Source organism: Crinia signifera, chromosome 9 (assembly GCF_055691185.1).
Source record: "Crinia signifera chromosome 9, ASM5569118v1, whole genome shotgun sequence".
NCBI classification, from domain to species: Eukaryota; Metazoa; Chordata; class Amphibia; order Anura; family Myobatrachidae; genus Crinia; species Crinia signifera.
In genome coordinates, this window is record NC_139225.1 from 826532 (window position 1) to 847815 (window position 21284).

Genomic DNA, 21284 nt, shown 5'->3' on the forward strand with positions numbered 1-21284 from the left:
CACATTAATAACAATTCACAGTAAAACAATAAATTACATGCATGCAAATAATTAAAAAAATGACATTAATGTAAGTGCACTTAATTCTCACAATACTAAGCGCTTATGGATAAAGGCCTTAGTTACCACTGTGGTTACGAGGGTTGCAGGTTACTGTGCACCAACGTTTGTAATGGCTTGCTTTCACTCCCAGGTGTAGCCAAAAGTGTCCCAACAGTTGACAAGAAAAGGGGGGTTCAATTGTAGCTCACAATTGGTATGGTTGAGAGTGTATTGCTTACACTTGTGAGCCCCTATATTGCAAACAACTTGTGGCACTCCGTATGGTGAATAGAGTCCAGGGCAAACAGGGGGTGGGGGGGGGGAGGGTTGAGAGCAGGCACAGATGCAGTACTCACTGACTTGAGATGGTATCAGTCTGTTGCTGGCGGTGTTTAACCAGCGGGTCAGCCACTTGATGCGCCTGGAGTCTGCTGGCGCTGTGCAGCATCGGTCTGCCTCCACGCTCTATCACCCTTCAGCGGACCAGGTGTATGCTGGATGAGATGGATCCCAGCACGTCCGTTCTGGCGGTGAGAGCTCTTGATGTACTCGCAAGGCAGGGAGACCGTGCGGCTGAGTCTGTGCAAATGACCCACCAGTTTGTGCGCTGGCAGTGCTGTAGTGTGAGACCGATGTAGAGGGTTGCAGGTGTCAGCGGCAACTCAAGGATCTCAGCTTGAATGAACAAGGATCCTCAAAAACGCGTTTCGCCGCGCTCAGGGCGGCTTTTTCAATTGAGAATTGAAAAAGCCACCCTGAGCGCGGCGAAACGCGTTTTTGAGGATCCTTGTTCATTCAAGCTGAGGTCCGTGAGTTGCCGCTTAACCCTGCTTAAGTATTGATCCCTTACAGGGTGGAGGTCCGTCCCAATAATCTTCTCTGCTGTCCTCACCACTCTTTGCAGGCTTTGTTTGTCAGATTCATTGGCTCCTCCATACCAGATTGTAATAGAGGAGCATAGAACGGACTCCACGATAGCTGTGTAAAAGAGCTGCAGCAGCTCCTGCGGAATGTTGAATTTTTTCAGTTGCCTCAGGAAGAATAGCCGCTGTTCTGACTTTTTGACAATGGAGGTTATGTTGGGCTCCCATCTGAGGTTGCAATTAGGGTGGCCAATCCCTGGATCGGGATCCTGGGATTTTAGACCAAAATCATCGGGATTTGAATCCCAGGATTGGACGCTCCAATATCGGAACTTTGGTATTGGCCGGTGCATGCACAGTCAATAGTGTGGCAGACGCTGTGTGGCTGTGCGTGGCGCGGAGTGATGACAGAGGTCACGCTGCGGCGACTGACAGTGGATGTAATGCTGTGCAGCACATAGCCGCATTCCGCCCACCTGCCGAGACAGACCGACCGCCCTTCCTCCCTTCCACCAGCCAGCCCTCCCTTCAGCCAGTCAGCAAGATGGTATGTGTGCTCAATGATCTCCTAATTGTAAGGGATAGAGGAGACTGTTCAATCCTAATCCTTCTGGACCTCTCTGCAGCATTTGACACCATTGACCATGGGATTCTAATTGAGCGCCTGAAGAATTTCTGTGGTCTGGGTGGCACAGTCCTTAGCTGGTTCAAATCATTTCTCGCTGGCAGGTCACAGAGAGTGTCATCGGGAGTATACTCGTCACCACCAGTGCCGTTGTCTTGTGGTGTCCCACAGGGTTCTATACTATCTCCCATGCTTTTTGCAGTATACATGCTCCCACTGGGTGACATAATCAGTTGCCATGGCCTGGTCTACCACTGCTATGCAGATGATACACAACTCCACCTGTCCTTTGCTCCAGGCACCGTTAACACAATAACAACCTTAAATGGCTGCCTAGCTGAGCTCCAGGAGTGGATGATGCCAGTTGGCTGAGACTGAACCCAGATAGTCCTTATGATAAACAGAAGTCCTGATGATAAACCACAGGACAAGACGACAGCATAGCCAACGGACAGGTCTTACGCTGGGGGTCAAAGCACTAAAAAACTCTGATCACGTGCGTAATCTGGGTGTTGTCCTGGATAATGGCCTGACACTTAAACATCAGGTGTCAGCCACAATCAAATCCTTATTCTATCATCTAAGGAATACAGCCAGAATCAAGCACTTAATTCCCTCAGAAGACCTGCCTAAAGTCAAACATGTATATATATCATCACGCCTAGACTACTGCAATGCTCTCTACCTGGGTCTCCCAGCAAAAGAATTGCACCGCTTGCAGCTGGTACAAAATGCAGCCGCCAGACTATTAACTAACCAGCCCCGCTCCAGCCACATAACTCCCGTTCTCTACGCCTTTCACTGGCTACCTGTAAAATGGCAAATTGTTTTCAAGATTGGATTACTCACTTTCAAGGCCCTACATGACCAGGGCCCAAGGTACCTGCAGCAGCTGCTGATTCCTTACTCTCCTACTCGGTTATTACAATCCGTTGAAGAAGGACTACTAACAGTACCCAGAATTTTGCTGAATTCATCTGTGTCACGATCTGGAAAAAACAGACATTATTTTACCTTCTAGTGCCTCTCCACAGTCTCTTCAGTAACTCCCTAATGCTGCAGCTGTGCAGCCAGGCCTGCAGTCTGACCTGATGCATCAGCTCACTACAGCTGCACTCGTTAATGCTCCTGGCCACAAGCATGGCATGAACAAACAGTCTTTCCCACCATAGCCTGACATGGGGGCTGCCATGTTTTCCCAGTCACAGGTCATTCCTGTCCAATCCTGTTTGATCTGATCTCCCTGTCATACCTGCCCGGCCAATCCTGGCCACCCAGTGGGTATAAGTATGCTGGGAGCGCTCAGATCAATGCTAGTGCTTCAGTTGTCATTTGTCTATGACAGTGTTACCTGCTGGTGCATGTTCTCCATTGCTGCAGTGTGTTCCAGGTATTCCATCTCCTGACAAGTCCGGGTGTTCCATCACCGTGATCCACTATCCGCTGCCCAGCAATCCAAGCCTAGCTCCAGGACTTTGGTCCTATTCGATGTCCCACCATCGGTCCTGAAGTCCGATATTTCGGACCCACAGCCTCAGCTTCCGTCCATTGTTCCGGACCCACAGTCTCAACTACAGTCCGTCATTCCGGACCCACAGTTGCCTCTTCAAATCCGATATTCCGGATCCGATGTTCCACCATCAATTTCATCATTCCACCCAGCTGTAAAGTATTGCTATCTACAGTGACTGTATATATTTCATCATTGCATACTTTACTGCCTGTACCGTTACAACCTTCTGCATAATAAATCTGGTTGTACTTTTACCTCTGTCTGATTACTGGCTCTGGGTGCACTGTCTCGCATCACATGCGAAAGGGTCCTCTACAACCTCCCCGGTTCAGGTACCGATCCAGGTCCCCACCAGAGGTCTCAGTCTACGCGACTCAGACCCCTGGTGTGACAATCTGGGGGTCTAGCTCTCAACTTTGTTGCTCCAACTCTGTGGAACTCTCTTCCTCGCACAGTGCTAGAAGCCCCCACTGTAGAATCCTTTAAAAATAGACTAAAAACTTACCTACAGTATTTACTCAAGCATTTTACTGACATCCACTGTTAAGCTTGTTTTGTATTTCGAGCTGTAAAGACAATGGTAAGGCACTTTGAGTCCTGTTGGGAGAAAAGTGCTATATAAATATTATTATTATAATAAGCTAGCCAGCCCGGCCCCTTCAGCCAGTCAGCATGCTAGCCAAGATGTCCGCTCTTCAGCCAGCACACCAGCCCTTCCATGTTCTTTTGGGAAGGGTAATTGAAAATAAATAAATATATATCAATATAAACACAAATTATATACTTTTTATTTTAATTGGTCAACTCAATCCCGGGAATCCCGAAAATCCCGGGATTGGTAGTTTTCCAATCCCGAATCCCAGGATTGAAAAAAGGAGCCGGGATTGGCATCCCTAGTTATGATAGATAGATTAGAATTTGAAGGTCTCTATCCATGACACCACTCTGTTGGAATTTCTAGTGGGACTTTGACATTTGGTTTTCTCCTAAAGTCTACTACCATCTTGACTGTTTTGATAGGGTTAAGTCCAGGTTGTTTCTGCCGCGCCACTGTGAAAGCCTGTCCACTTCCTGTCTGTCTGCAGACTCGGCTGCCTCCTTGATTAGGCCGATGATGTTGGTTTCATCATTACATTTTTGAATTTTGACTGACCGGTCACTCGAGGTGCATTCGTTAATTTAGAGGGAGAAAAGCAGGGGGGGGAAAGGACACATCCCTGGGGGGCACCAGTGCTGATTGTACGTATGGTGGATGTGAAGGCTCCGGCTTTAACCACCTGTTTCTGTGCTGTCAGGAAGTCCACAATCCAGGAGCAGGTAGATTCTGGAACTCCTAGGGAGAGAAGTTTGGGTTTTAGGACAGCGGGGCAATTGGGTTAAATACCATGCTGAAGATGATTAATATATGACCCTCGCATAGGTGCCTGGACGATCCAGGTGTTCAAGGAAATGATGCAGCCCTAGGTTATCTGCATCCTTGACCCTTCTGTTTGCTCCGTAGGCGAGGTAGGGTCAAGATGGGTGTTGGTCGCTTCCCTCAGATGGTTCAGTAGTGCCTTCATGACCACTGATGTTAGTGTGAGTGCCTTCATGACCACTGATGTTAGTGTGACTGGCCTGTAGTCATTTAGTCAGCTAGTTTTGGAAATTGATCAGAAGAGACGCTATCGACATACTTTGTCCAAGCTACGTTACAAAAGGATCCATAATCCATTTATTTTCTTTGCTTGGATCTGCGTATATATATGCTTTGTATATACCCTGGTGAATAATAAAACTATACAATACGGTTTCTTTTCAGAGCTGGCTGGCAGAAGTGGAAGGACGGCTTCCTCTCCGTAACGACAGTTCCCGCCGGCAAAGTGGACTGTATGAAACCCAGAACGCTGCACCGGTCAATAACTGTGCACAGGACCGGGAGAGGTACAGTATACAGGGCGTGAGGGTCACATCACACCATACCATTAAGTACATTTGTTAAAGTGAGACAAAGGAAAATGGAAGAGTTACCCTGATCAGCTAATTAGAATTTCCCCATCAGTTCTGTCCTACTGGGATTGTAAATGGATAATGTCAGTGAATATTGGATCTATATCAGGGTTGCCGACTTTATTATTCTCCTCTCCGGGAGAAGTTTCAGCAGCCACTCAGGGGGCGGGGCTTAAGAGTGACATCACTAAGCCCCGCCCCCATGATGGCAAAACACAGAATTCACGGATCTCAGTGGAGGGGGCGGGGATAAAATGACGCGATTGTGCCTTTTTAGCTCTGCCCCCTCCTCTGAGACCCGAGGATTGCGGCATTTTAATGCCGCAATCCGGGGGACAGCGGGGGTCCCCCCTGAATCCGGGAGGGTTGCCCACCCTTCCGGGGGGCCGGGAGGGGGTCCCGATTTTCGGGAGACTCCCGGAAATTCCGGGAGGGTCGGCAACCCTGATCTATATAGATTTATATGTGATATTTGCTAGGATATATACATAGTCACTGAATGTACAGCACAGATCTCTCATACTTATACTTATCTGTGACAAATCATAGGGGAAAAAGTACAATCTCTGCCGGCGATTGGCACTTTACTAATATGGGAATACAGGCAATTGTTACATAGAGATTTGATGAGATACAGTATGTAGGTACGTGGGAAATCCTATGCATAACCATTATGAACTGGATCTCAGGCCACAGTGCCCCCTGGTGGTTCCAGAGTGAGTTGCTATAGTGGTTCTGTGGTTTTATCTCTTGAGCAGCCCAGATGGCAGTTACACAGAAGATCAGAGCCAGGAGACCGAGGTGAAGGTGACACCCACAGAGTTTGATGATGATTTTGATGATGAAGAGCCCCTCCCCACAATAGGAACATGTAAAGCCTTATACCCCTTTGACGGTAAGTTTGCTCTTCCATGACCTGGTTGCTGCTGTGTATGATGCTGGGTTTCCCGTGGTAAGCGAAGAGGATCTGATTCTTACTGTTTTCCTAGGTGAAAATGAAGGAACTATATCGGTAACAGAAGGTGAAGTGTTGAATGTCATAGAGGAAGATAAAGGAGATGGTTGGACACGGATCCGTAGGAACGAGGATGAGGAGGGTTATGTCCCAACATCCTACATTGAAGTTTATTTGGACAAAAATGCCAAAGGTGCTAAGACTTACATCTAACCTCCTCTGCTTGTCTGTGTGGTTGGTCCTACACCCTCCATATGTCTGTGCTTATGTGTGTGTCAATGACTGACTCCAGGTAGCTGGGGGGTTGGTGTGGTGGCATATGAAGAACACTGAAGCTAGGATGATATCCAGGGGGGCTAATTGGTTGACGGGGCAACTTCTCCACTCTTCTCATTCGCAATCTATTAAGTTATAGGTAAAAGCTGAAGCGCTGCGGAATATGTGTGCGCTATATAAGACACTGTAAATAAAGAAATAAATAATAATTGGTTGCTATTAAACTGAAATGCTAAATTTCCCCCATAATCCCATTTTTGACTGTATTAAAGACCCCAGATCTTTTTGTCCCTATAAACGATGGGTAATGTCACGGTCCTACCGGTTGCTCCTCCAAATACGTCAATCTGAACAGCACCGGCCGTGATGTGGGGGCACTTTGGACACACGGGTCATCTATATAAAAGCCTGGTTTAGCGCTTTGCTCGCACCGGACCACACAATACAATATATAACAAGGTTATAAGAGCACAAAATCAGAGCTAGAAATAGGAATTATTTCTTTCCAAGAATACTTCAGAGCTATGGTTACAAAGGTTAAATATATTTAAAAAATATATACAGTGGAATACAATCTCCAACAACAAAAAAAGGAAACAAAATACAGAACTTAAGGTGCCCATACACTAGTAAGATTTATCTTCAGATCTGTCTGGTTGGAACAAAAACATGGTTATGGATGAGTGACAGTTTGTCCGTTTTCCAGCATTTCCAAGCAAATGGTCAACTGTCATTTGCCCTCATCCATATCCATGTTTTTGTTCCAACCAGCCAGATCTGAAGATTAATCTGCGTGTGTGTATACTACATACACTGTTGTGTGGGGTTTCACAGATGGAGAAGATTGGGACATGCCCAGCAGGAATAGCTGATTCCCCCTAGAAGTGGACACAGATTGTGTAGTTCTACCTCCAGATTCCTCTCCCTAGAGGTTACAGCTGGTGTGGATGTTCCACAATGTTGATTCAACCCCCCTAACCTGGTTTACTAGGGGGTCTCAGATCCTTATCTGACATCCTGATTCCTCCAGGAAACCTCCACAGATCTGTTCAGTATCCCCTCAGCGGCACAACCTCATCGCCCCCCTGGGTCACCGTCAGTTAACATGGCATATAGAAGAAATACATTTATAATACATATAATGATAGGAAACATCATTTCTGCTATCTTGTGATGGATCGTGACAGGTAACCTTTAATGTAATGATCTAGACGGCTAATCTACGGCTCCCCAGCTATCATGGATGGAAGTTCTGACATGGTCTGTCAGCCACCGGGCCTATACATGTATCAGTGCTAATTTATGTAAATGTAAACTTCAGAGAAAATATAAAGTGTACAGGAAGAAGCTATTTATAAGAGAACACAGGATAAGTGGACGAGGAGCGGTCCGATGTGTATATTACCAGAACCATTTGCTGCATGTTCCAGTGCATTGGGTTGTCAAGCACAGAAACTTTGTTTTTAACTGTATATGACCAGATATATAGCAGATTATTACAGTGTGTTCTTATATGTAATATTGTTGCTCATATATTATTTTTTAACCAGGGACATTGCCTATTTCCACAATAAATGATATTATTTTTTCATATGTCTGCTGTTTATTGCTTCTAAAAAAAGCGTATATTCTTGTCTGGATGGCGTTTTTGCCCAGCGTGTATAGTGAGAGACGATGGGAGAAATCTCTGGGCTGAACAACGCTCAGTCCTTACACACTGAGCCTTTTTTGCCAGTTATAGCGATTTTCCCCGGGGTGGACGATTTACCATAGCAGTACCCTATGAAAAGCCGTCCACTTGGCCACTCGTTGCTGGTAGGACCAGCAGAAGAACGGCCGAGACAGCGATGATGCGGGAGTGCGCATCGGCGCTGATCGCTTCCCCTTACACACTTGGTCAGATGACTAAACTGTGTATGGGCCTTTAGGGCCCCTGTGGCATTGTTACCCCACAACACCCAATTGTGAGGTGATGTCACAAAATATATTTGGCACAAGAAAATGATCATCATTCAGGGATCCCACCGCCTCGCATCAGTGATGATATTTCTGCATAAGTGAGCGATGGCGCAAAGATAAACCAATTGTTAAACCTTATTTATATTTTGCTACAGTGTTTATTTCGCTATTAAATGTCAGTGTAATGTGTGATTTGTTATATAGAGTTAGGAGATGTCCATTTCACTGGTTCCAGTTATAAAGACTGGATTCAGTAAAGTGTCATTGTCATTGTGCCTGTTATGATGGGATTATGAAACAAACAATAGTTTGGATATAACACATTCCGGCACTCCGGAGTCCCCTGGACTGGCTTGCTCCTGTGCCCTCAAGATGGGTTGCAACACCCTAGATACGTTTCCTTCCTGACCAAGGGGTTAGAGCCCCGAAACGTTGATGTATGGAATAAACACTGTTTATATTTGTTTACTGTGGCTTTGGGCCTGATTCAGAGATGATAACTATTGCACAGCTGCTGTGACTTTGGATCTGATTCAGAGATGGTAACTATTGCACAGCTGCTGTGACTTTGGGCCTGATTCAGAGGTGATAACTATTGCACAGCTGCTGTGACTTTGGGCCTGATTCAGAGATGATAACTATTGCACAGCTGCTGTGACTTTGGGCCTGATTCAGAGGTGATAACTATTGCACAGCTGCTGTGACTTTGGGCATTATTCAGAGACTGTAACTATTGCACAGCTGCTGTGACTTTGGATCTGATTCAGTGATGGTAACTATTGCACAGCTGCTGTGACTTTGGGCCTGATTCAAAGACTGTGACTATTGCACAGTTGCTGTGATATCTCTGCAGAAGAGACTCCTGCATGTAGCTGCGTTCCCATTACTGCGACCAAAGTCACAAGCTGGCATCCAACATAGTGACCATTGGTCCTATCAGGCGGACAGCTTAGTATGCATCAGCTTGCAACAGAAATGGGGCTGTGAGACCAGGACCACTCGCTCTCCCAAAAATAGAGGCCACATGTCCCCATTTCTGGAAAACAGACCTTCCCCTTCCCACGCCCTCCACCCCGCTGTCTCTCAAACATGCAGTGGTAGAGGGAAACGGTGGTTGACCACACAATGCCTGTTATGCACATAACCATCAGGTTTACTATCTCATTGCATTCTCCCCATAGTAGCTTTCATTCTATCTCTAGTATCTGCTCTCTCTCTATACGTATATGTGTTCCCGCTATGTATGTGTGTTCTCGCTATGTATGTGTGTTCCCGCTATGTATGTGTGTTCCCGCTATGTATGTGTGTTCTCGCTATGTATGTGTGTTCTTGCTATGTATGTGTGTTCTCGCTATGTATGTGTGTTCTCGCTATGTATGTGTGTTCTCTCTATATATGTGTGTTCTCTCTATATGTACAGTATATGTGTTCTCTCTATGTATATGTGTTATCGCTATGTATATGTGTTCTCTCTATTTATATGTGTTCTCGCTATGTATATGTGTTCTCGCTATGTATGTGTTCCCGCTATGTATGTGTGTTCCCGCTATGTATGTGTGTTCTCGCTATGTATGTGTGTTCTCGCTATGTATGTGTGTTCTCGCTATGTATGTGTGTTCTCGCTATGTATGTGTGTTCTCGCTATGTATGTGTGTTCTCGCTATGTATGTGTGTTCTCGCTATGTATATGTGTTATGCGTGCGGTATTGTAGCTTACTGCTCATGCAGATTCATTTAGTACATACTGTAGGCCTCTAACATGTAAGCTGGCTGACAACAATACCCAAACTAAATTGCAGTGGTGCAAAGGGGGGGGGCATACTCCTTACAGGGCCTAGGTCTGGTGGAGGGGCCCATTAGCTGGAAGAAGCAGCTTCCGTAGCTTGTCTCAACCCATCACATGCTACTGTGGCCAGGGAGGTGCTTAAAGTGCTATTTTTTCCTGTATTTTATTCTAAGTGTGCATGGCGACGCCCCCTGAAATGTACCTGGACACATCTAGGCCTCTGCTGCCTTTCTCAGTGTAGACCATGGGTCTTCAACCTGTGGCCCTTGAACCTGTGAAACTACATGTTCCAACATGCATTGCCACATTTTTTCCTATGAGAGCATGCCAAAATTGTCAGGGCATGCTGGGACATGTAGTTCTACAACATCTGGAGGGCCACAGGTTGAAGACATGCGGTGTAGACCATGTTGTATGGGAAAAAAAATTTAATTGATTAATTTCATTTAAAAACAAAATGCTACTTGATATTAGTTTTCCTTAATTAAAAAATATTGGGCAATTCTGCATTTGTGAAGTTTAATCTCTAATGTCAGTATTTCATATATTTTTTGTCCTAGATTCCTAAAGGTGTGCTGGATCAAGGACGTCGGGGCGAGCATTATACAGGAGGAAAATTATAACCCCCACACACAATCCCTTCATATCAACCATACAGTCGAAATCTATAGGCAAAAAAAAGGGGCGTGTTTTAACTTGCTTATCATACATGCGACAAATCTATGAATGTGGCCCTCGGTGCGCTTGGCAGGCAGTCTTTCCAGTCATGGTAACCAGCGATACTATCTAACTGACAACAATATTACAAAGTATCCTGGCGATGTGGATGACACAGTGTTTGAGACCTCTGGAGTCCAGTGTTCTATGTAACCGGAGATAGAATTGTCACCATGAAATATCTGTGATCACTAACTGCAGCATTGCCAGCTTTACAGGTCTATCATACACAGCAGAGTATCACTGACTAACCACATTCCAGACTGTGCTGTCCGGTCTGAGACCTGTTCAAGTGGTAGCACCTGAATGCCAAAAAGAGACTGCCCTGACTATATTGTATTTTCATTATTTCTTATTTGCACTCTCCCCCCTTCATCACTCCCTCACCTGTGGTTATCTGCATCCTGTTCTTTCCTTTCTGACCTTCCCTCCTACTCCTCTTCCTTACTTGCTGTCTAGTTGGAGGCCCTCGGGGCCAATCACGCCTGATCACTCCTTTTATTTTCTGCCTGCATGCTCGCCCTGTCTCCTTGCTTAATGTCCAGCTATGGGGCACCCTAAATTATTTTGGGATTATTTCCCCTAACCACCTCCTGCTGCATGAATGCTTAAATGAGTCACCCTCTTCCAATACAAGAGTCCAATTTATATGGTGGGGATATTAGTTATTTGGGCGGAAGAGACCTTTTTACAATACTGGTTTACGATGGTCATTCTCCATGTCCTATTTATATCAAGGGAGATCTCAGAAGTACAAATGGTTATTTATCCGACGTCAAACTGTTAAAACGCCTGTACAGACCTTACGGCAAACTGCAACTTATTTTGTCTTTCCGATAACGCATCCGGAGTACAGACGTCTTGTGTCCAAGTAGCAGTTGTGTACATTGTGCCCCTTTATACAAACCACTAATCTTTGCTTCTCGTGAAGATATATATGACTGCTGTTACATGTTACATAAGGAGCTGCATGTGTCTGTGTGCTTGTCCTCTTTCTGTAGTTCTGCCCAATCTTCAGTTTAAGAAAAAATGGCCGCTCACGGTTTCTTGGCTGGAAGTTGAGGCAGAGAAGGGCCTCTTTTGGCCCAGCGTCATAAGCCAGCCATGTTTCTGGAGTCTTGCTTGCCAAAGGCGGCTTGTCTCTCCCATAGTCTCCATGCTGTCCAGGCACCTTCTACTGTTACGGAGTGACTCGTGTTTTGTGTGTTCACGTGGCAATATGAATTACTTAGAGCTTTTTGTAGATTTTAGTCACGGTGGACAGTATATTATTGTCAGCACTGGCGGCATATTCTAACTTCTTCGTGTCATTGAAAAAGTCTACTAAAGGAAAACTATTTTTTGTGTGTGTGTGTCTCGTTTACTCAAACGCTGCTTCCTCATTTTGAGAATGTAAAAAGTATAAAAAGAAATAGAATTTAAGCGCAATATTCAATATCCCCCCCCCCCCCCCGCTATATCCTCCGTGCACTGCATAAACTCAGTTACAACCTCTCTGTACATATATGGAAAGTGATGTCCTCGCCAAAGCTGTAACGTTAGTATTTGTCAGAGAAGATTTTGATGCACTGTTATAGGGTCATTTACATTGTACCCCCCACTTTTCTTAAATTGTTTAGAGGTAAAAATAAATAACTGCCAAATTGTATAGTTCTATTTTACACTAAATGTTATAGGGCACCACCAACTGTCAATATTCTCTTTATTTTATGCTGTCTTTTTGTTGTTTATTGAATCACCCATGTGCCATAACAGCCACCTCTGGTGTTCAGTGTTTCGGTGCCAACATTGCTGGGTGACATGCCCGCTGTAAGTAAGCAGGACTGCATTGGGGCACTGGCCAGGAGTGTACTTGTACTATCTGTTTCCCAACAGTTCTCTCTGTATTTAACGGATATTACCCTACTGTCTTTTCTCCATCAATAAGTACAACGGCAAACTGTGAACAGAGTCATGCTGAGGCGTAGGCTATGGTGGCGATGGCATTGGGATTGTATGAATTGTAGGTTCTAGAGCCGCTTATGTGTTCTGCAGAATCGCCATGTAGTGTCCATGTTATACAGTCTGAAATGTTTCCTGTAACTGTCATGTGATGTCTGAATCCAACCGTGGCAACGACTGCACAGTACGTAGTGGACAGAATGGAAAACGATTGGACAGCTGCTAGGTACATCCACTTAGCCACGTACCTCCGGCCACTTGCAGTCCCTGGCTGTGGGCTGGATGGCCACAGAGAAACTTGGGAATACCCAATACAATAAGCATGATACAATTTGCCATTCAGTTCTGAGAACTGCTGTACCGCTGGAAATAAACTAATATTACAGAGTTGTGGTGGCTCCTCTCTTAGAGTGTGTGTCCTTGTGTGTGTGTGATATCTGTACACATTATACCTGATACACAGCTGAGAGACCAATGTCCCACCCAGTACTCTCCCTCAGGTAACATGAGTGCCCTGTACCTACTACCTGCAGGATTGTATTATCTGTGTATGACCCCATTACATTATACCTGATACACAGCTGAGAGACCAATGTCCCACCCAGTACTCTCCCTCAGGTAACATGAGTGCCCTGTACCTACTACCTGCAGGATTGTATTATCTGTGTATGACCCCATTACATTATACCTGATACACAGCTGAGAGACCAATGTCCCACCCAGTACTCTCCCTGAGGTAACATGAGCGCCCTGTACCTACTACCTGCAGGATTGTATTATCTGTGTATGACCCCATTACATTATACCTGATACACAGCTGAGAGACCAATGTCCCACCCAGTACTCTCCCTCAGGTAACATGAGTGCCCTGTACCTACTACCTGCAGGATTGTATTATCTGTGTATGATCCCATTACATTATACCTGATACACAGCTGAGAGACCAATGTCCCACCCAGTACTCTCCCTCAGGTAACATGAGTGCCCTGTACCTACTACCTGCATGATTGTATTATCTCTGTATGAACCCATTACATTATACCTGATACACAGCTGAGAGACCAATGTCCCACCCAGTACTCTCCCTCAGGTAACATGAGTGCCCTGTACCTACTACCTGCAGGATTGTAATATCTGTGTATGACCCCATTACATTATACCTGATACACAGCTGAGAGACCAATGTCCCACCCAGTACTCTCCTCGGGTAACATGAGTGCCCTGTACCTACTACCTGCAGGATTGTATTATCTGTGTATGACCCCATTACATTATACCTGATACACAGCTGAGAGACCAATGTCCCACCCAGTACTCTCCCTCAGGTAACATGAGTGCACTGTACCTACTACCTGCAGGATTGTGTTATCTGTGTATGATCTCATTACATTATACCTGATACACAGCTGAGAGACCAATGTCCCACCCAGTACTCTCCCTCAGGTAACATGAGTGCACTGTACCTACTACCTGCAGGATTGTATTATCTGTGTATGATCACATTATATTATACCTGATACACAGCTGAGAGGCCAATGTCCCACCCAGTACTCTCCCTCAGGTAACATGAGTGCCCTATACCTACTACCTGCAGGATTGTATTATCTGTGTATGACCCCATTACATTATACCTGATATACAGCTGAGAGACCAATGTCCAACCCAGTACTCTCCCTCAGGTAACATGAGTGCCCTGTACCTACTACCTGCAGGATTGTATTATCTGTGTATGATCCCATTACATTATACCTGATACACAGCTGAGAGACCAATGTCCCACCCAGTACTCTCCCTCAGGTAAAAAAAATGGGGGGGGGGAGGGGCGCAATTAACAGCAGCTGGCATTAGGGGTGGTCAGTCCCTTATAAACAGGAATAGGGAAGATTGTGTGCCAGCGCTGGCTGAAAAATACACAAGACGGTATAACAGTTTAACAAATTTTAATTAATACATTAAACATTAATTTGTAATTGGCAATCATTAAATAAAATTATTTGTTTAAAAAGAGAGACATTGATGTATATATAACGCAGTCTCTCATTTATGATGAATGATAGAATTAAAAAGTCATATCAGCTGAACAAGGATAAAAGTATATTACTGTCCTCTGGAAAGTTGTTGGAGGAATTTGTAATCCAAGGGGTGATTGTATGACCATTATTTCCCAGTGCTCTGTAATTTCAAGAGCTCAAGACTCCCATTATATAGCTCACTCTGACATCCTATTCAATTAGGGATCGTGCTAGTTATCCCACAGCTTCAGCGTTTACTCCGATTCAGCAAGGTGTGCTTTAATTTTGGAGAAGTGGGTAGGTCACCAAAGCAGAAAGGTCCTTGTCAGCTGACAGTAGACCGTGCTCGGATTGGTAAGTGTCCGGCTTCCTTTGCATGGACGGCTAAAGTCTCTTCGATGTTTCGGGAATAGAGAATGGATTGCGGTTATCATTTCTTTTTTCTGTCTGGTTGGCTGCTTTCTCCTTGCAGCCCACTGCGAATTCTGATTATCTATCCATGTTAAATTAGACCCAATATCAAAGCCGCTCCTAATCAGGTTTGTTTCCAGACTTGTAATTGGGAGCCTTGTACGTAACACTTTTATTTTAGATCATATAATACTGGGGGATTAAATGCAGTTTAGGGAAAGGGGAATATACGTGGCTCCAACACCCTAGAGTAACAGCATTTTTTTCAAGGCACTTCTAGTCCAAAATATTCTTATTGATAAATTAAAATAATATATATAACATGAAGTGGGCTTAACAGTGACCCTAAAGCCCCGTACACACGGGGAGATATATTGCTCAGTTTCAGTTCCAGAGATGGTCGCTGATGAAAGGGAACCTCTGCCGGCGGTGTGTACACAGCTTAAGGGTTAGTTCTGCGCTGCTGGATATAGCTGTGGTTCTTATTGTCCATATATTTATGAGTGGCAGCCACCAGCGCTGGTTTTGCCTCTCACTTTGAGCATATATCATTTCTTTTCGCCCTGGACCACCAAGGGTGTGGGTTGTTAGGTCTACACCAACTAGGTCGACAAGCATTGGGTCGACAACACTAGGTCGACAGGCAGCAAGGTCGATATGGGTCTAGGTCGACACAAGCATTAGGTCGACATGTGCAAGGTCGACAGTCAACATGGGGTTTTTCACTGTTTATTACCCGAATGTCAACACAGACGACATGGACACAGTTTGAAGTGCACCGCATCCCCTCGCTGCGCTCGGCACACTATTCTCCCACCATGCCCTAGTGGATGGTAGGGCATAAAATACCACCTGTCGGCACATGTCAGCTCAAAAATCCCATGTCGACCTTTTGACTGTCGACCTAGCCCATGTCGACCTAATGCTTGTGTCAACCTAATGACCTGTCGACCTAGACCCATGTCGACCTAGTGGTGTCGACCCAATGCTTGTTGACCTAGTTGGTGTAGACCTAATGACTGTATCCCACCACCAATCGGAGGCACCTTTCAAGTGTACCAAGGCAACACAGGGGGCGAAATGTAATAGGGTGCGATTTTTTGTAAGGAAAAAAAATCGCACCTTTAAAAATCGCATATTTTGCAGCGAATTCGCATGCTCTGTAAAGCGCTGCGGAATCTGTGTGCGCTATATAAGAAACTGTTAATAAATAAATAAATATGTAATGAGATGCTAATTCACGTAAAAAAAAGTGCGATATGGTGCGATTTCCGGAGATTTTTAGTCATGAAAATGTGCGCATTTTAAAACATGCGATTTTGTGTAAGAAAAAAAATGGGGAAAAAACTGCGTGGGGTCCCCCCTCCTGAGCATAACCAGCCCCGGCATCAAAGAGCCGGTCCTGGTTACATAAAATCACAGGAACAAACAAGTCGGGGTTCCGTGGATTTTATAAAACCAGGTCCGGGGCTGGTTCCCAAACTACGGGGGACAAAATGACTAGGGGTCCCCCCTATTTCAAGAACCAGCACCGGGCCCAACCAGCCAGCAGGGTAATGCCACAGCCGGGGGGAGAATTTTTATACAAGTCGCCCCCGGCCAAAGCATTCATCCCCCCTGACCGGTCAGCAGGGGTCCTGGGAGAGTGGGGACCCCCCCAAAGAAGCCCCCCCCCCCCTCCAGAACTTACCTGCCCTCAAAAATACACTGCTCTAAAAACAGTAAAATAACAATGAATAAGAGCAATAATGTGCCAAATATGTAAAAAATGCTTATTTAATGTAAACCATATAACACAATTAACTCCCCTTTACCTCAGTAGCAGAGGGTGGGGGGGGATATTAAGAAAAGAGGAATGTGAAAAAATAGGGGGGGTATTAAAAGTCCAGTTCATACGGTACCGTATAGATAAAAAACTTCAAATGGATGGGTCCGTTCCTAGAATGTCTCTCGAGTAGTAGCTGGTATTTTATATCCAATGTGGTAACGATGGCAGGTACTTTTGTGGAGTGTCAGATTGCCACATTTAAGTGGCTAGTAGCAGGCTTGCACACTATTTAAATTAATTTTCTCATATATTCTTTAAGAGAAAATTAGTAATTTTTAGAGAGAACCCCTATATTTCGTTTGAGATTTGGGGGGTGCTGTACCCAACAGTCATAGTATGAACATTTTATACGAAGAAAAAGAAAAGAGACTGTTTTGTGGGACGCACACTGATACAATTAAGGTAAAACTTAGCTTTTAATAAATTTATTTTCAAATTCCCTTTTAATAATTTGAGGGAAATAGTAGTGAAATAAAGAAGTTAAAATTAAGGACACACACAAAACCACATATAACATACACACATATATAGTGCTCGAAAAATAAAAGGGTGTATTTTAAAACCACAGCGATATGTTACTGGAAAATATTGTTTTTATTATAGCACACCCTTGTAGGGATACAGTTTATCACTTGTAGCCTTAATTGGCTTGAATATCTAGTGATGTTCAGATTGGGGAGATTTCAACTCCTGAATATATAGTGATTATTAGTGTGAATTTATTTGTATGAATCAGATATGATTCAACAGTACTCAGCTGTCACCTAGTGGTGGTTAGCTAGCTGGAAATATTCACTATAGTCAAATCTTATTCAGGTTAATATAACAATGATTTCCTTAGCAGGCCATTTTAAACAGATAACCTGACTCTATAGGTGCAGTTTGTTTTCTATAATGCTGCTACCTAACCGTCTCCCCAAATCTGCCTGCACCCTTAATAGGTATGCAGTACTACCATTTTGACTGATCACTACAATGGGTTAAATAATGCTAATACATATTCCAGTAAACAATCTTCCTACACGTGTTTCACTAAACAGCTTTCTCAAGGCCAAAGGAAGGAAGATTGTTTACTGGAATATGTATTAGCATTTTTACATTTACATGTAATGCATCTGTTACAGTACTTCCACAACGGAAGAAACCGCTTGGTTTGGGGCCCAGCCATGTTAGGTTAGAGGGAGTCGGATCTACTTTTATTTCTTTTAACATACTGGGGGCCAATTGATTTTTAAGGATTCTGTTCTTTTTGAATACGAACACTGGGTCCGAGGAAAGGACATCTTTGAGTAAATAGTCGGATTTTAGTATGTTGTAGTTCTTTGAAATAATCTTTTTAATTTGAGTCAATTGATCATTATACTGAGAGATGTACATGGCTTGGGTATCCCATCCTGTGTTGTTAGGAGTTGGTCTCTGTTGGTTGCTATCACTTCTTCATATGCCTTAGTTAATAGAGAACTTGGGTAACCCCTTTGTTCAAATGAAAAAATCATTTCCTTCGCTTGGACTTCAAAAGTACTGAGCTCAGTACAATTCCGATAGAGGCGCAGAAGCTGTCCCTTCGGAATCCCTTTCTTCCATGGAAGATAATGGGCTCTGTTAAAATGAAGGTATGCATTGGAGCCAACCTCTTTTGTGTAATTAGAGGTAACGATTTTGTTCCCTTTTGCTTCAAGGGTCAGATCCAGGAAAGAGGTCCGGTTTTCGTGAAAGGAGTGGGTGAAGTGTAAGTTAAAAGAGTTAAGATTAAGGTGATTAACAAAACATTGTGCAGATAGGTGATCGCCTTCCCAAACAATAAATAGATCATCAATGTAACGGCCATAGAGGACCAGGCTCACCGCAAAGTCACTGCCCCAAATCATTTGGTCTTCAACTTCACCCATGTACAAATTGGCGTAACTTGGCGCAAACCTGGTCCCCATGGCCATTCCCATCACCTGGAGATAATAAGTGTTTTCAAACAAAAATTTGTTGTGACGTAAAATATAAGAAATAGAGCTGAAGCCCGGGCTGTCCTCGATGCCCCTGGGCGTGGGCATCGAGATGATACTTGTGTAAAAAATAGAAAAACTATCATGTATTTCTGTGGAACTATGAGTCCCAGCAAGCCTGCACCACATGCAGGGACTTGGAGAACCACAAGTCCCAGCATATGGGGCATTAAAGGGCCCGCTGGCACTTGTAGTTCCACAGTAATAAAAATAGTCAAATAAACACACAGACACACAATAAAAATAAAACTTTATTACATCCAAAGCCCATACATACTGATACTTACCTATCTTGAGCCCATCGGTAGGTCCCTGGGTCCGGTGCCTTGGTTTCGGGGCTGGCCTGGGGCTCAAGGGCTGAAGAGTCCGGGGTCCTGGATCCGAAGAAATCCATGAGGGACCTGTGGAAGGAAATCCTATTAACCAGGTCCTTTGGCGAAGATCCTGTCATCTTCTCCGTCTCCGCCGTAGTCCACCGCAAGTGGGGAGTGAGCGTGCCACTGTGTTCAGTTGGGCACTGTAGTACACTATTGGTCTGTTGGCATCACCATGTTTTTGGGTAAGAACTCCTGCCGCACATCCAACTGACTTCAATTCAAATGGTTTCCCATAGTCTGGCATTCTCAGTGCTAGAGCCCTTGCCTTTAGCTCCTCAAAAGCCAGCTCAGATTCCTCAGTATGTGAGACCCGGCCTGGCTTAGTAGAGGAGACCATTTCTTGCAGTGGTAATGCCAGAATTGAGAAACCTGGGATCCAGTTGTGACAGTATCCACACATGCCTAAGAAGGTACGGATTTGCTGCTGGGTCTGTGGCAGTAACATGTTTTGAATCACTTGAATTCTGTCATCAGTGAGATGTCTCAACCCTTGGGTAAGACAGTGTCCCAGATAATTAACCCTGGTCTGGCATAGCTGCAGTTTGTCCTTCGATACTTTATGTCCTGTCTCTGAGAGATACATCAGCAGTTGTCTAGTGTCAGCTACTGATGACAGTAGTGAATCAGAACATAACAATAAATCATCCACATATTGTATCAGTATCGAGCCACTCATGGGCTGAAAGGACTGTAAGCAATCATGCAAGGCCTGGGAGAAGACGCTAGGGCTGTCTATGAATCCCTGGGGGAGGCGGGTCCATGTATACTGTACTCCTAGGTACATAAAAGCTAAAAGGTATTGGCTTTCAGGATGTAAAGGAACAGAAAAGAAAGCAGAGCAGAGGTCAATGACAGTAAAATGGGTACTATGAGGCGGAATTTGCATCAGAATGATTGGATTTGGCACTAAGGGGAATTGGCTCTCAACTACCTCTTAGATCCTGCACTAGTCTGTAGCCCCTCCCCCGCTCTTTTTCACAGGAAAAATGGGACTGTTGGCCATGCTATTGGTCCGAACTAGGATTTCCTGTTGTAACAATCACTGTATTGCTGAATACACTCCAAGCTCGACCTCGGATTTCTACTGGTGCTACTGTATGTTGCCATCAATCCAGCATCCTGTCCATCTTTAGTCCAGAAAGAACTTGCGCTGTAATTTCAGTTACCTTAGATGGACTTGAATCTATAACAGTAGAGTGCAGCATTAATCTTTGGGGAGTGTCCAGCAAATCTTGCACCTCTTGTGCAAAATTCCCAGGTGTATCTAAGAACAGGGGCGTAACTATAGCACCGCAGCCCCCATGGTCGCGGGGGGGCACTGTGCATGTGGGGGCGCCGGGGGGCTGCGGTGCTATAGTAATGCACCCATCCCCCCATCCCTTACCTGTCTGCGCGTCCCGGCTCCCCTCCTGGCTTCAATCAATTCTATGGAGACGGACCACGATAAAATGGCCGCCCCATAAAGCAGACAGTTCTCTGAAACTATCTGCGGTATGGGGGCGGCCATTTTATCGTGGTCCGTCTGCATAGAATTATTAATTGAAGCCAGAAGGGGAGCCGGGACGCGCAGACAGGTACGCCTGCGGCAATGGGGGAGGGGGGCACCGGCGGATGGGGGGGTGGTGGCCGGCGGGGAGGGGGGGGAGGCGTGCCCCCCCCCATTAACGGGGGGGGGGCGCTTCTCTCAGATGTTGAGTCAGTTTAACCGGCTGTAGGATACAGGTGTGACCTGCTTCCTATTGGCGCCTTTGAGTTGCCCTTAGGACGTGTCAGTTAACAGATGGGGCGGGGGCATGTGTCTGTCTCTTTCCATTGTCTTTGTGGTGGGTACCTGAGTGTCGTCCCTCGATGTGGTTCCCAGTCCCTTCTATGTGTGTCATTTCTCCTGGGGTTCCCTGACGTACAATTTCTGCTGTGTCCCTCTTTATTGCATTTAAAGCACACCATTGGCTTTCGGGCGGCATCTCGTGGTGTCGTGTATTGTGTGCGTTTG

The 21284-nt window shown here is 45.1% G+C and overlaps 1 protein-coding gene across 24 annotated transcripts in view; it reads left to right on the top strand.

The window, feature by feature from the left end:
- Positions 1-13056, top strand: part of FNBP1 (formin binding protein 1) — a 204412-nt gene extending 191356 nt beyond the window's left edge. For 12 of the 24 annotated variants that reach the window (XM_083160843.1, XM_083160849.1, XM_083160850.1 and 9 more), the window contains 3 exons: positions 4845-4966; positions 5788-5927; positions 6022-7854. In XM_083160843.1, coding sequence (XP_083016969.1) covers positions 4845-4966; positions 5788-5927; positions 6022-6200 — 441 coding nt within the window. In that variant the 3' untranslated portion in view covers positions 6201-7854. Of the gene's footprint in view, positions 1-4844; positions 4967-5787; positions 5928-6021; positions 7855-10568 lie in introns of those variants that run through there. The other 12 variants (XM_083160859.1, XM_083160836.1, XM_083160846.1 and 9 more) reach the window with 3 other exon arrangements.
- Positions 13057-21284: the final 8228 nt, after the last annotated feature.